Genomic DNA, 16,399 nt, shown 5'->3' on the forward strand with positions numbered 1-16,399 from the left:
GAGGGAGGGGTAAGCAGAAATACTTCACTTGAAGCAAATCCAGGATATAAAAATCTGGATGAATTAGAACAAGTGTCTGATTCTCATTTCAAAAGGATTCTTCCCTTTACACAGGCACTCAGGGAAGGCTGATAACTGTTAAAGACAAAACACCCAACATGTTCTCAAAAGTTTCAAAATTTTATGTTGTCTTACCTTAACTGGACAATTTCAGGATCTAATAATAGCCCATGAAGGTAACAGATTTATACCCAAATAAACTATTACCTTTGTATGTAAATGATAACCTTGTTTTACCATTATCATTGCTTTTTTAATATGTAATATGAGGGTGGGGTGGGGTGGGGAGGGGAGGGACAGGGCTTGGGGACTGTTAAGGGAAATCCCCAGGTAAGTAAACTTCCATGATCAATGTAGGTCAGAGCCTTCCTTTCAACCGATAGCCTTAGAGAGTTACCTAAAGCACTGAGAAACAAAATTACTTACCCAGGGTCTGCCAAAATGTGTCAGAGTCCAGACCTGAACCCAGGTTATCCTAGCTTTAGTCCAGCTCTTTCTTTTTTCTTTTTAATGTATTTTTATTTATTTCATTAAATATTTCCAAATTACATGTAAAAAAATTTTAACATTCATTTTTTAGAATTTTGAGTTCCAAATTCTCTCTCACCCCTCCCCTAGCCCTTGAGAAGGCAAGCAATATAGTGATTATACATGTGAAGTCATGGAAAACATTTTCATATTAGCTATATTACAAAAGAAAACACACAAGAAAATCAAGAAAAATAAAAAAGTATGCTTTAACCTGCAGTCAGAGTTCATCAGTTCTCTCTCTGGAGGTGGATAGCCTTTTTCATCATGGGTCCTTTGGAACTGTCTTGGATCATTGTCTTAATCAGAGTAGCTAAGTCTTTTACAGTGCAACATCCTTACAATATTCCAGCTCTTTTCCTTTTCCACTATGTCACACTGTGTAAAGAGCATGTGCAAATACTGAATGGTCTATCTTGCCTTCTTTGGAATGATCTCAATACCTGAATAAAGGCTAACTGTTGTGCCCACACTACCCTCATTAGCTACCACTAATTATGTGGAGGCAGCTACCAGAACTGAAGCATAGTACTGGGATAGAATGAACAAGTCTCCTCCCTAGGATGGGATTAACTTGCTGTGTGATTTAGGGCCCCCTGGAACCCTCAGTCTCCTCATCTGTGAAATAAGGGTTGTGGTTTCATGGTCTCTAAAACCTAAACTGTTTATGCTTTAAGGATTCACTGTGAAACCTCAACCCCTTTTGAATCGATGACTGTATCACAAGACCTTACATTTTCCAAAGCTCTTTTAAAGTTATCCCTTCACTCACCATGACTAGAAAGTTACCATCCTGTGCATACCCTTTGACCCAGCTATACCACTACTAAACCTATATCCCAAAGAGATTGAAGAAGATTATTTATATGTACAAAAATATTTATAGTTGCTATTTTCATGGGAAGCAAAAATTAGAAACTAAGGAAACGTTTTCCTTTTGGGAAATGGCTAAATATATTATGGTATATGAATGTAATGGAATGTCATTGTGCCATGAGAAATTGTGAGATAAACCCTTCCAGAGGACACTAGGAAGAGTTATGAACTGATTCAGAGCAAAATGGGCAAAACTAGGAGAACAATCTATACAAAGCTAACAACATTATAGAGAAAAACAACTTTGAAAGATTTTAGAACTCTAATCAACACAGTGATAAACCAAAAGTCCACAGAGAATGTTGAAACCTGCCACTCACCTTCTGACAGACAGGTGATGAACTTAAAATGCAGAAAGAGACATACTAATGTGGGAATTTGTTTTGCTGAACTGTGTAAAGATGTATCAAGGGATTTGGTTTGGAGTTGTTTGTTTGTTTTTTAATTTGCTCCAAGTGATAGGGATAGAATAATTTTTAAAAATACTTGATACTTGAAAAATAAAAAAAATAAGCTAAAAAATCTCTTTAAAATAGTGTATCTTAATTAATCATAAACAAAATCACTGATTAACCTAAGCCAAGGCTTTCCCCCTCATCTCAAGAAAAAGGAAAGGCTTTGATGTTCCATTTAGCATCGCCAGTACATTAGAAATACTTCTTAGAAAAATATAGAATTAATTCCTTACAATCCTCTGAATCTTCCAAAGCAATTCAGCCCACCCAGTAAGTTCACTAAAAAGAGAGATGTGACAAATGAGTTACAGAAGCTTTGTAGTAGAATTGGCAACAAGGGGGGAGTGTGCCACAAAATCACACAATCATATCATCAAATAATCACAATGTACAGCAGAAAATAGAAAGCCTTTCCCTGATAGTTCTATACGGTAAATCCATGAAATGAAATCCAAAGTGGTAGAACCCATTCAGTCACAAAATTCTTTGTTATAATAAATAATTGTTAATTTATTTTTAGATATATTTCTACTCTATGAAGAAAAAACTACTGATCAGCATTATCTTATTTTTGAGAAGACAAACAGACTATAGGAGCCTGGGGGGAGAGGGTTATCACCTCACTCAAAATCCTCCTAGCCCTAGGAGGGCTGCAATGTATTCTACAGATATGGAAAGTGAAACACAGAGAGGTTAAGCAACTTTTCCAGGGTCCTACAGTTAGAGGTAGACATAGAAATAAGCTCTTCCCCAGCGGGAAGAAAGTGACTGTAAGAGATCTGGGCCAGGTCTCGAGTCAAAGGCAATGAATGAAAATGGGAGCTCAACCAGCCTTATCAAATAGCCTGGACCAGGGCCTGATCAAAGACAGCCCGATTATAATCAAAGTACTGGATTTGGAGTCGGAAACCTGTCTCAGACTAGTAAATGGTTGGCTTCACAGCCCTACGGAAGTCATCTAACTATTCACTCTAGGTTCCAGTTTCCTCATTTTTGTAAAATGAAAGGGTTGAGATGATGACCTTGAAGGTATCTTCAAACTCTAAATTTATGATCTTGTGGTCTCTCCAAAAACACAAGCCTGGCCTCTAGGCTCTGGGTGCTGGGTTCCAGGGTCGAGGCTGGACTGTGGGCTTTAGACTCTTGGCTTGGCCCTGGCCCCTAGATCTAGGGCTTCTTGCTCCCAGCAGTCCCTGCTCTCCAAGCAGATGACCCTCAACCCTCTCTTTCCTCTAATTCCAGCTTCCTGCTGCTTTGGAGTGCAGTGCTCATCATGTACCCCACCAGCCTGGCCGTCATCTCATTGACCTTCTCCAACTATGTCCTCCAGTCTGTGTTTCCCAACTGCATGCCGCCCTACACAGCGTCCAGAGTTCTCTCCATGGCCTGCCTATGTAGGTGCCACCCATCTTAGGTCTCCTTTCCCTCCTCCTCGCCCCTCATAATGCCTGGGGAACCCACTTCATGGTTTGTTGGGAAAGGCTTCAGGGATCTCTCACCATACACATACACACACACACACACACACACACACACACACACACACATACACACGTGCGCACCTCTGTGTACCCCTCCAATAAGGTGGGTCTTGTGCCCAGTTCCTTCCCCTTTCCCCTTCCTTTTTCATATGTCAAATTCTCTATATTCTTTTTCAACTTTGTACCTCAAATAAGAGGAAAATGGGAAAATATTAATATTGAGAAAGACACCTGGCATTCACTCTGAAATGGAAATGATTCTCCAAATTTCTACCTTGTTAAGTCCCTATCTGACTCAGTTCCTCCTACCACTCCTCTGTCCCCTTCCCAGAGGAGTGGGTTAGGTATCAGAGTCTTCCTTATCCCAGGGAGGAAGACCCATCTCTGAGACTAAAAGAAGGATGGTTCTGGGTTAGGTGGGATGACAAAGATCCAACGGAGCTCCAGTCATAGTCCTATGCCTTTTCCATAAGGAGAACTGTGTCCAAGAAATGTTCCCAGATGGTGGAACTCCCTATGTATGTCATTTTATCCCTGTCTTTTCCCTCCTTGTTTCCCAATCTACAGAAAGTCTCCCAGAGCTGTGTCTGCCTCTGGGACACAAGGTTGGGGAGAAGCTGGGTGAGGGTGTTCTGTCCCCTCCCCCCGCTACAAAGGGTTGAAGTGTCATGGGTGGGAAAAAAGGAAATTTCTGTCAGAAGCAGTAAATGATGGGGCTTTCATTCTCTTCACTCTCTACCTCCTTTGTATCCATTACACCACACTGCCCCATTCCCTTCTCTCTCTATCTCTCACCTCTGGGAACAAAGAAGGCATTTAAACGTTTTGGGGAGGTGGTAGGGGAGCTTGCCTGTGATAGCATGAACATGGTGAGAGGGGCTTATGAGAGAGGGTTAAATTCTGATGGAGGTTTGACTGCACATAAGCTGTCCCCTTTCCGAATTTGGGGGCCCTGCTTCCAGACACTCACTTTGCCCTGTCTTTCAGACTTCCCCATGAAACTGGGAATATTCATAGAATACAACAAATGGCTGATAGGCTCAAGACCCCCTTCTTTTTATTCCACTCCTCATAAAACACAACTTGATCATCCATGTCCCCATCAACTGACCTAAAAAACAACCTGCCTATCACCTTGCCCAGCCTATTATAGGGACAAGATTTCTTAAATCCATCCCAACCCTCACCCCTCGCCATTAAAATAAAATTCCTTTTGCTCACTTTTTCAGGAGTGGATTTTGTTGTTTGAGTTTATCCAGATGTGCCCAGTGCTCATTAGCATAGATAATCTGGGATCTAGGGAGGAAGTTTGTCCCCTGAGTCTGCAGCCGTTGGTCCTCATGCTCTGTTCCACTGACCCCCACCCTTCCTTCTCCCCAGTGCTCCTCACGTTTGTGAATGGCTCCAGCGTCCGGTGGGCCACACGGATCCAAGACATCTTCACAGGAGGGAAGTTGCTGGCACTTGCCCTCATCATCACCGTTGGCTTCATCCAGATCTTCTGGGGTACTGACAGAGGAATGGGTGGGCTGGTGAGGGCAGGTCTGGCCCCTGGGCCCCAAAGGAGGCTGCTTTGCCAGGAATGGGTCCTTGGGGTTGGAGACCTCCATCAGCCTATTTCCCCCAATACTCCATCTGGCCTCCACAGGCAACTATGAGGAGCTGAGGCCCACCAACGCATTTAGCTTCTGGATGACACCTACCGTGGGGCACCTGGCACTTGCTTTCCTGCAGGCATCCTTTGCATTCAGTGGCTGGAATTTCCTCAACTATGTTACAGAAGAACTGGTTGATCCCCGCAAGTGAGTGAGCATCAGCAAGAATCTGGGGGCTGATGAGGTCTAAGACTCTGGGACACAAGGCCCAATTCTCCCTACAACCTTGATGGAGGAATGATGCAAAATGTGAAATGTTTCCCAGGATGGGGGAATGGGACAGGGAGACAGGTCCTGGCAAAAGAAGTCAAAGAGTGGCCCAATTGGATGAGGGTAGGTTTTCAACAGCTACTTTTCCAAGGGCAACAGGCTGTATTTTTGAGGACTCTACCCCAACTAGCAAAAAGAAGTCTTTGGTCAAGAGTCTTGGAGTCAAGAGACCAGAGTCTAAATCTCAAAGTCAGCACTTACTAGCTGCGTGATCATGGACAATCACACTTGTGATTTAACTCTTATAAAGCCTCTGTTTCTTCACTTGAAAAATGGGGATAATGGGGCAGCTAAGTGGTGCAGTGGATAGAGCTCCAGCCCTGGAGTCAGGAGGACATGAGTTCAAATCCGGTCTCAGACACATGACACTTACTAGCTGTGTGACCCTGGGCAAGTTACTTAACCCCAATTGCCTCACCAAAAAGAAAAAAAAGAAAGAAAAAACAGAGAGAAAAATGGGGATAATGATTTCTATAGAATTATTCACCGTAAAGAATAATTGTGAGGATCAAATGAGGAAATATACAGGGTGTCCCAAAAGTCTTAGTGCAACTTCAAGCTGTAAAAACTACTTTAAAAAGCTTAGAGCTGCACTAAGACTTCTGGGACAACCTGTATATAAATTATGTCAACTATTACTATCATTCTTTTTCTTTAAGTAGGAAAAGAAGCCTGAAGCAAACATTCTCTCTGTGTATAGAGAGCCTTGCAGGGCAAAAAAGAGCCCTGCTCTCAAGGAGTTTTTCATCTGAGAGGTTTACAAGAGGCAGAACCCGCTTCTCTAAGAGGGAATGACCACCCCTTAAAGACCAGACTGAACGGTCTGTGGCCTTTGGGTAGATGTACCAGAACCTCCGGAATGCTAGTAAGAAGAATCTGGGCCTAGGAGTTGAAAAAACCTGTATTCTTGCCTCTTACCTCTAAAATAAACAACTAGTACTAATTGTATTGCTGGGTGGTTTGGGGCAAGTCATTTAACTTCTAGGCTTAGTTTCCTCATCTGTAAAATGGAGATAATATAAGGACCAGATGGATGTTTAACCTAGAGCAGATAAGACTTGGGGGGCAGATGAGAGCTACCTTCACCTAGTTAAAGGGCTACCAAGTAGAAGAATGATGATATTTTTTCTGCTCAGCCCCAGGGAGGCAGAACTAGAATTAATGAATGGAAGTCAGAGAGAGGTTCATTTTAGCATGGTATAAAAAAGAAAAGAAAGAAGTTGTCCAACAGTGGAATAACTTGTCTTACGAAGTAGCAATTTTCCCTGTATTTAAAAAAAAAAATAAGTGTACAGAGCCTGGATTCTGGCATTGAGCTGCAGATGGGATTAGACAACCTCAAAGGCCCCTCTCAGTTCTGGGATTCTCTGATTATGTGAATCTCTGCCCTGACTATCTCACAGGGTTTAGAATCAAAGAACATTAGAGTGGGACTGGACCTTATAAACCATCTCATCCAACCCTTTACTCTTCAGTTGTTGGAACTAAGGCCAAGAGAGGTTAAATATTTGCTTGGAATCACACAGCGAGTTAGGGGCAGAGCCAAAGTTATTGGGAAGCTCAAATCAGATCACAGTTTAAGATGCCTTGGAAAGTATAAAGCCCCATGCAGCTGTGAGACCCCAGAGCAACCTTCCCAGCCCCATGTGGCTCCAGATATGGGGAATTCTGATTCTTTGTTAATCAGCTGAGGCAGGAGGAGGCATGATGTTGGCTCTTACTGTATGGAAAGTGGGGAGAAGCCAGTTGCAAAAATAAACAAACAAAAACCCAGACAGTTGCATTGTCACCCAAAAAGGAAATGAAGGTAGAACCTGATATTAACTAGCCAGAAAAGAGGAAGATGGGGCCAGAACCAATCTCTCTTACTCAGCAGCCACCTTGAGTCCTGAACCTCTCAGTACCAGAGGGTTTACCCATAGGCTACCAAGTGGAGGACATGATCAGCTCTCCATTATCTGGCGTCTGAAGATCCAGAATATGAATTATTCAGGCCTCCAGGCCTCTACTACTCCAGGGGAGGGAAGGAAAAACAAACCAGGTCTGTTGCTCCTTGTAAGCCATCTCATCCTAATAGATGTCCCTGGCTTGGCTCAGAACTCACTGTTGCTGAGATGGGAGTTGAGTGATTTTCCTGGATTCCAATGCCACCAGTTTTCCCGAGGCCATCTGGTGCAACTCATGCCTGACTAGGAATCCCTTCTAAATATACCCAATAAGTGACCATCTAGCTACCTTTGGTTTTAAGGTCTCAAGTGAGAAAGAATCCTCTGCCTTCAAAAGCAGTCTATTTTCACTTCCCAATAGCTGTGATCATTAGGAAGCTTTTACTCACCTTCTAGCCTAAATAATGACAATAATAATAGCTAGTACTTCTTTAGCACTTCAAAGTATGCAAAATTCTATTCATTTATTAGCTCATTTAATTTCTACAACTATCCTGGGATTTAGGTGCTGTTATTTTACAGATGAGGAAACTGAGGTAAACAGGTTAAATGACTTGCCCAGGGTCCCATATCGAGTGAATGTATGAGGCAGGATTTTAATTCAGGTCTTCCTGACTCTGGCACTCTAGCCAGTGCAGCACTTACTGCTTAAATTTATACCCATTGTTCTTAGCTCTGACCTCTACCCTTCTTGTTTTCTTCTACCCCATTCTATTCCCCAACATACATATGTTGTAAGGGACCATAGATAATCCAAAGCAGCCTGGATGGCGTGCCAGTAGCCAGGAGACAGCACCTCAGCTGTCCCCACAGCTGTGCCTTTCCCCTCCATGGCTCTGTTCTTTCCCTCTTCCAAGTACCAATACTGATGCATCCCTATTGTTTTCTCAATAGGAACCTACCTCGAGCCATCTTCATCTCCATCCCCCTGGTGACATTCGTGTACACGTTCACCAATGTGGCATACTTCACAGCTATGTCCCCACAGGAGCTCTTGTCTTCCAATGCTGTTGCTGTGGTAAGTGCCACGGCCTACCCTAACCCAAGGCCCACTGTGCTGCTCCCCCCTTACCCTAGCATCCCAGCCAGGCTCGCCTTCTCACTCCCTCTGTCTTCCATTGCTGTAGACGTTTGGAGAGAAGCTACTGGGCTACTTCTCTTGGATCATGCCTGTCTCCGTCGCACTCTCCACCTTTGGAGGGATCAATGGATATCTTTTCACCTCCTCCAGGTGAGCAACCTAGATCTATCAAGAAAGGGTGATGGCCAGGGGGACTGAGAAGGGCAAAATACCTCCAATGGAGATGAAAGAGAGTTGGGATGAGTCCTTTAACATTAATATTGAACCTCCCAGGGACAATTCCCAATTCCACTCAAAACAAAGCAAGAGGAAATCAGGGTGGAGAAAAGGAAGAATTTCATGGCCACTTGGGCTATTGAACCCTAACTAAGGGGCAGGTCAGAAGATACAGGAGAAGAGTTTCCCTCAGTGATACAGAAAAAAGTGGGAGATTGGGGGTGTTGAAGGGATCACCTAACCACTGGTCACAGGCTAACTAAGCCAGTGTCTTAGACACCCAATCAATAAGGCACCAGGAAGGGATGAGAAACCTAGGGTTCAGTTCTATGTTCTGTACTACTGCTATCCGTATTGTCTGATGTATCCAATGTATAGCTTTTCCAGGCCCCAAACTGGTATTTCTTCTTTCCAGATTATGCTTTTCTGGAGCCCGTGAAGGCCACCTTCCCAGCCTGCTGGCCATGATCCATGTCCAACACCGCACCCCCATCCCTGCGCTTCTCGTGTGTGTAAGTCTAGCTATCCCTGATTGTACCTGAACACCTGCTCTGGGAGATTCTAGGGCTCAACGGGGCCTTGCTGACTTCCTATATACTCTTAACCACAAAGCCAGGGCCAGTAGAACTTCATGAGCAAAGAAAATCAACTTGCTTGAATCATCTGAAAAATTAGCCTCAGCTTACTTTGCTAGTAAACATCTGGCTATGACACATAGACTGGCTGAAGTAGACAATCTGTCTACACAGTCACTGTGAGGGGGTCACTTTTAGGCTTCTTTTTTTGGTAAGACTCTAAGGTAGTTCTTTGGGTTGGTGCCAACCTTTCAGAGGCAAGAGAAAATATGTCCCCATGAACTCCCCTCATCCTACACTGATCCCCTAACAATGTCACCAATCCAAGTGGCCTCCATCTCAAAGCTGAGCTGGGATGAGTCTGGAACTGGAACTTAAAGCCATCTGTGAGAACACACCACACACACACACACACACACACACACACACACACACAGCCTCCTAAGCTTAGTTTGGGCTCATCACATGAGATGAGGCATCAGTGGAAGAGGTAATGTCCCTGACTAAGGGGCAACTATAGCAGTTTGTAATGGGGTACTGTAGTGTGGAGGTTCCTGTAAGGGCGGCTATGAGAAAAAGGACTTTTGTTTAAAATACACATGCAAAGTAAAGGTTGCAGGAATAAGAGAGTTAAGTCAGACTTCAGAAATAAACAAAAACAAAAAGCTACACTTCACTCAGATTCCCATGAAGCACTGCATGCAGGACTGGGTAAATGAATGACTTTTCTGGACTCACTCCCACTCTGATCAGATGAGGGACTGAGATAGGAAGATTCCCAGAAAACTTTCCCGGAAGTGCTACAGAGCCAGACCTAATGGGTACATGTAACCTCACTCCACTTCCTTCCCCCACTCCATTCTCCCACCTACATCCTGGCGTTAACCATCTCTTGCACCCATTGTACCTTTTAGGCTTCTCTGAACACTCTCCACTATTCCTTTGTGATCCCCAAAGCAACCCGTGAGCTATGAGCCAGGCAGGGAAAGGGTTCTCATTCACATTGTGAGAAGTGCCATCACCTGCTCCCCATCTCTCCCAGCTAGGACACAGACATCCAACCACAATAGAGAGGGATGACCATGCCTTGCTCACCCACCCTGAGAGAAATTATGAAGGTTGTCAGCTCCCACCCTGCCTTCCTTTTATCCTCTCCCTCCTTTCACCAGGGTCAACTTGCTCTCATCCCCCGAAGTCCCTGGGCCTTACTTAGTCCTCCCTCCAACACAGAGCCCTCATCTGTCCCAGGATCTTCCTCAGATCCCCCACCCTCAAGATTTGCATCTTTCTCAAACATCTTTATCCCATCTTTACACTGGCCAGGGGCATCCCAGGAAGAACCCAATTTTATGATAAAATTACCAAGCTGCATTAACCCTCTTTTTCCTTCAGTCTAGCTTAACAAGGACTGAACCTGAGGCTTAAGTAGCAGTAGTGAAGGCATCACTGAGTCCTAAATGGGTCCATGCAGGTATAAGGGTACTAAAGACAGCCAGAGCTCTTCATCTCTAGGCATTCAGATGCACTAACAGTTAATTCCCCTTCACTTCCAGTTTGGGGCCACAGCAGTGATCATGCTTGTGGGAGACACATATACATTAATTAATTATGTGTCCTTCATCAACTACCTCTGTTATGGAGTGACCATCATTGGCTTGATTGTGCTTCGATGGAAGAGACCCAAGCTCTTCAGACCCATCAAGGTGAGCATCCTTCATCCTCACCCAGGGACCGGATGTGATAGGAGCTTCCTCACAGTCCCTCACAACAACAATAATAACTAGCATTTGTGGAGTGCCTTAAGGTTTGCAAACATAACATGTGTTATCTCATTTGACCGCTAGGTGGCGCATCGAATAGAGAGCTGGAAATTATAAACAAGTCCCTTAATCTTTCATTGCTTCGGCTTCCTCATCTGTAAGATGGGGATGATAATAATAGCAAGGTTGTTGTGAGGATAAAATAATATTTATATAGCGCTTTGCAAACAAAGCGCTATATAAATATTGGCTATTATTGTTACTATTATCATTATTATTATTATCATTAGATTCTCACAATAACCTTGTTAGCTAGGTATTCTTTTCATCCCTATTTTACAGATGAGAAAACTGAGACTAAAAGAAGCTAACTGATTTGTCCAGGGTCACACAGCTAATAAGTGTCTGAAGTATTATTTGAACTTGAATCTTTCTTATTCTTTCTGAGTCTCTCTTTACACATTTCGCCACCTAGCGGCCTCATCATCAGCCAGGGATGAGCAGAGCACACAGCAGAATGATGCATTATTCTGCCTAAGGAACACACTGGAATTTGTGCATCCAAAGGAATATTGTCCCTTCACAAGAGTCTCGTTGGGGACCATTTACTCCAGCAACATTGCTACTGCTCTCCACTTTTCTGGAAAGCACCTTCGGAGCCAGTTTGGAAACAAACACACACAAAAAACTTCATTACATCAAAGTTGTCTCTTATTTTTCACCTATGTGTGACCTTGCTCAATGACCCAACTAAATAATAACAGCTAACACTTACATAGCGCTTACCATATGCCAGTTGCTGCGCTAAGTGCTTTGCAATTATTACTTCATTTGGTCCTCACAACAACCCAGGGAGGTAGGTGTTATTATTATCATCATCCCCATTTTACAGATGAGGAAACTGAAGCAAACAGAGGTGAAGTGATTTGGCCAGCTAGTATGTGTCTGAGGTCAGACTTGATCTCAGGTCTTTCTGACTGCCGGCCCTGTGCTGTAACCACTGTGTCACCCAGCTGCCACAGACTTGCACCTCAATGCCACTAAGTTCTCTCCTCATCATCCCCCCGAGACTCTTTGGCATTTCACGTCTTTCAGTGTGCCCTGCTGCTGAAATTTCATATATATGTTGTCCCCATAACTAGAGCATGAGCTCCTTGAAAGTGGACTCTGTTCTCACTTTTCTCTTTGTATTCCCAATATTTAGTACAGAGGTTGGCACAGAGCTCTTAAGAGATGCTTTTTCAATGATTCACTCCAAAAATCAAGCCCCTTCCCTAGTCATTGTTGGGAAAGGGAAGATGAAAGCAGGAAGGACAAGGGATCATAGAAGGTTGTTGGGCAGAGAATAGGGTTGTCCCCGTCTCATTTCTGTCTGCGGTGTTTGGCACATTGCATAGAACATAGTGGCATTTAATAAATGCTCGTTGACTAGGCCTCCAACTACTGAGAGAATCTGGCCCTCTCGGTCCCGGTTGCTCTCTCTCTCTTTCTCTTTCTCCAGGTAAATCTTCTCATCCCAATCACATACTTGACCTTTTGGGCATTTCTGCTGATCTTCAGTTTTTACTCAGAGCCTGTAGTCTGTGGCATTGGCCTCATCATCATTCTCACAGGCGTCCCTGTGTTCTTCCTGGGTGTGTCCTGGAGAAACAAACCAAAGTGTGTGCACAGGCTCATTGGTGAGTGAGGGGATGGGGTGAGTGGTGACTGGTAGCGGGGTTAGGATCATAGGGGCTTATAGTGAGAGCTGGAGGGGAGCTCAGAGGTCATCTGCTCCAACTTCCTCATTTTACAAATGAGGAAACTGAGGCCCAGGGAGGTTAAGTGACTTGCCCAATGTCACACAGGTAGTAAGCTGTCAGAAGCAAAATCTGAACCCAGGTCCTCTCACTCCAGAACTGGCCCTCTTTACACTGTACCACACTACTAAGCTATTTACTGCCCTGCAGGGGAAGGGAACAGAGCTTTGATTGGCCAGGAAAAGCCAAAGCACCTAATTAAAGGCTAAGTGAAAGTCCACAGGAGAGAAGAGTTCTCCAGGCCCTGGAAAGTTTATCTTCAAAGTACATTTCTGGGCCCTTGAGCTCTAGGCTACCCATCATGCTGACTAGAGGACTGTTTCAACATCGTAACCTTCCAATCACATTCCCTTTCCCCAGTCACCAAGAAAAAAGAGAGAAAGAGAGAGAGGAACAGGAAGGAAGGAAAGAAGAAAGGGAGGAAAGAAGAAAGGGAGGAAAGGAGGAAATTAGGGAGAGAGGAAGAAAGGAAGGGAAATAGGGAGAGAGGAAGGAAGGGAGGAAGGAAAAAAGGAAGGACGGGAAGTAGGGAGGGAGGAAAGAAGGAAGGAAGGAAGGCAAGACCTGACGAGCTGCTAGTATAACCAGATAATACTGTACTGTGAGGCAGTAGGAAAAGCACTAAGTCATGAGTCAGGAGAACTGGATTCCAGTTCTGGCCCTGCCACTAACTTCCTATGTGACTTTCAGCAAGTCCCTTCCCTTCTCTGGGCCTTCTTCACCACCTGTAAAGTGAGGGGGTTGAATGAGATGCCCTTTAAGGTCCCTCCCAGCTCTGACAGTCTGTGAATCTGTGACCTCAGAGACCAGCAGGTATGGGGATGGGGGTTGTTTTCCAAGGGACAGATTTAAGAAGTAGCTTTGGGGTTGTGTTATTGAGGGGTAGCTAGAACTGGACAGGTTTCTTCTGGGAATCCTGGCTGGATTACTTTTCAGTTACGTGCAAACCATAAAGTGACTTGCACAGCAGAGTGGCTGGTCATAGCCCTTGCCTAAATGGCTTCTGTCTGCCCTTAGAGTCCTTTACATGGTGGGGCCAGAAGTTGTGCTTCGTGGTATACCCTCAGAGTGATGCTCCTGAAGAGGAAAATGGTCCCTGCCCTCACCCCACCCCCTCGGGAAGTGAAAAGGCTTTGAAGACACAATGAGATGCTTATCAAGACTCAAGTAGATTTTTTTTTGTTTACGTGTTATGTTTTTGTTTTTGAAAAAGTTTTCTTAAGGAAAAAAAGATATGTTTCTTAGACACTTTTAATAGCAAAGCCCCACAAACAACAGCCCTCACCCCAGATCAGTCCACCTTAGCTATACAGACAGCAAGAAGTCTATAAATAAAACAAGGATCCGATTGGTTAATTCTGACACGGTTCAGTCCGTCAGTGAGGTTGATTTGGAAGCACAATGTATAGGTGGGCTAGCTCAAGTCCTGATGGGCCAGTCAAACTGGGAATGTAGGCCCATCCTCACATCTCTGCCTGAGAGCTTCACATATCAGAGAGGACAAAAAAAGGAATAGAACTGACATGATCACATGTGCTGGATTTGTAATTCCATATAATGTAGTCATTGCTCATGGCTCATGGTCCATGCCCTGGATGGCAATAGCTGAGGGCATATGGTCAATAAGCAAGTTTGAGGGAGGCTACCTTTATGCAAAGAAATTAGTATTTCAGTAGCTTAATCTTGAGAATGAAGGAATCAACAGTCATTCATACCTGAGAGGATCCTGTAGTCTGAATATGGGGACCCCATTCCTTTCTCATACACCTTTTCAAGAAAAATGGAATGTCCTTGTCCTTCACTCACTTCTGACCTTTGGTCACACTTGCTTGGTACAAGAAACAATTCATGCCAGGAAGAGCAAAGAAGATCGAGACAACAAGGATCTTAACAGAAAGGACTGGAGGCAGGATTGAGATGATTCTCCAGCATTTGTCATCTGCCATGGGTGGGGCTGGGATTAACAAAGCAGCCTTCTCTAAGAGACAGAAATAGTAATGGCATCAACTTGAAAAGGGGGGGGGTGCTGTCCCATCTTTCTGCCATTGGCAATGGTTCCTCTATAAAGGTGTGACCAAGAAAGACAGCTGGAACTGAATTTTGTGCACTGAAAAGTAGCGACCAGGACCAGATGAAAGTATTAGGCCCAAGTGCTGGGCCAAGTGGAATCAAGGCTTGGGATCAGTGCCATAGCTGTTCATCTGGATGACAGCTGATCCAAGGGGCCTTCTGTGCTCTGGGGCTGTTAGCCTTGGCAGCAGGGATCCAGAACTACTATAGCATACATCAGAATTTTGGGGCGCCTTCTTATCACTCTGATGAAAGTCATTTCTGCCACACAAGATCTAGTCACAGGGGTTTCCCTTCCCCTTGTCATGGCTCTATCAGCAGGAGGGCAGTTTCAGTCCTGAGGCCTCAGGAGCTACAGCAGTCAACGTTGATGGGTCTCCCTTGAACTTGGCTTTATCCCATTGTGTGAGCACTCTAAAGGAGGGAAAAGATGGTGAGGTCTGGGGCTTCTGGGACCCAGCCAGCCTTGAGGAGGGGCACAGTATTGGCAAGAACCATGGAGCTTTTCTGAATCTCTGTCCCCACTCCCAGACTTTCCTTCCCAATAATACTTGATGATCTATCTCCTGAGCCTTCACTGACCATGTGTACACAGGTTGGGTGTGCTGGAGAACAGATAGTCAAGCTTGCTCAGCAGTTGCCTTATCAACTTAAGGGGACTTGCCTATGGCAAATGAAAACTTCAGACTATGAAATTCTGACAGGAGGGAAGAAAGTAGAAAGAAATGGGAATAACTATACAACAGCAAACTACCTTCAGCAAGAACATGAAGATTGTTTATGTAATCACAGGTGCAATGTTGTCTGAGGCCCGGTGACTACACAGACAAGAAAGCTCAGAAAACCATCTCCATAGCTATGACAGAGACAAAAATATAGAAGCAAAGAATGGTCTGGCCATATGAAACAAAGACACCTCCTCCTGAACTCCCTATTCCCATCTCAGCCCCACAGATCATTTCACTGGCTGTGTTCAACAGCACCTGATACCAGAGAAGTTACTAGGAATTTCTGTACCACAAAACGTGTCCAGGGGAAGTAGAGAAAGAAAAGAAGACATCACCTCAGTGTGGTCCCTCTACATTTGGTGCCCTGAATCAAAGCCTTGGTCATTCCAGTCTAGTTAGAGAAGCCCAATGTGAGACTAATCTCAGCCTTAAGTCAGTCTTGCTTCTCTGTCTGCAAATTTAAAGACTATGGTAGAGCACCCTGATATTTAACCTTTCCTCCTCAAGCTGCCCCTACCACTTCTCAAAGGAATTGGTCTTACTCCATCTTCTGAAGGGATACAGGCCCAAGCTCATACCTTATACAGGTATCCTCACTCAGGCCATCCCAGCCATAGTTTCTTTGGGGCATACTCCAAACCAGGGTCAGACTGTCCTGGAACTGGGCCCTGTGTCCCTCGCTTGGTAAAACTTTCTTCTCTGGACACCTCAAATGTTGAATGGGGTTTTCAGAAAGAGCTGGCAGGGACACCCAGCATTCATTATCATGCCCACACTGGGAAAGGCCACTCAGGCACCTGAGCACCTGATCCAGCACTGAGCTCTCCCAGGAACCCCTGACTCTCATCCTAGCAGGAAAAGCCCTGTGTGACCCTTTCACCACGCCCAGCCCCACCTAC

General features: G+C 44.6%; 1 protein-coding gene across 1 annotated transcript in view; it reads left to right on the top strand.

The window, feature by feature from the left end:
• LOC114046906 (asc-type amino acid transporter 1-like) overlaps window positions 1-16,342 on the top strand; it is a 48,263-nt gene extending 31,921 nt beyond the window's left edge. The window contains exons 3-11 of the mRNA XM_027867519.1: window positions 3,162-3,313; window positions 4,781-4,906; window positions 5,049-5,202; window positions 8,166-8,289; window positions 8,399-8,502; window positions 8,984-9,080; window positions 10,697-10,846; window positions 12,405-12,582; window positions 13,720-16,342. Of these exons, the coding sequence (XP_027723320.1) occupies window positions 3,162-3,313; window positions 4,781-4,906; window positions 5,049-5,202; window positions 8,166-8,289; window positions 8,399-8,502; window positions 8,984-9,080; window positions 10,697-10,846; window positions 12,405-12,582; window positions 13,720-13,850 (1,216 nt within the window). The 3' untranslated portion in view covers window positions 13,851-16,342. The remainder of the gene's footprint in view (window positions 1-3,161; window positions 3,314-4,780; window positions 4,907-5,048; window positions 5,203-8,165; window positions 8,290-8,398; window positions 8,503-8,983; window positions 9,081-10,696; window positions 10,847-12,404; window positions 12,583-13,719) is intronic.
• Window positions 16,343-16,399: the final 57 nt, after the last annotated feature.

The sequence above is a fragment of the Vombatus ursinus genome, unplaced genomic scaffold (assembly GCF_900497805.2).
Source record: "Vombatus ursinus unplaced genomic scaffold, bare-nosed wombat genome assembly UNPS02014786.1, whole genome shotgun sequence".
In the NCBI taxonomy this organism is placed as follows: Eukaryota; Metazoa; Chordata; class Mammalia; order Diprotodontia; family Vombatidae; genus Vombatus; species Vombatus ursinus.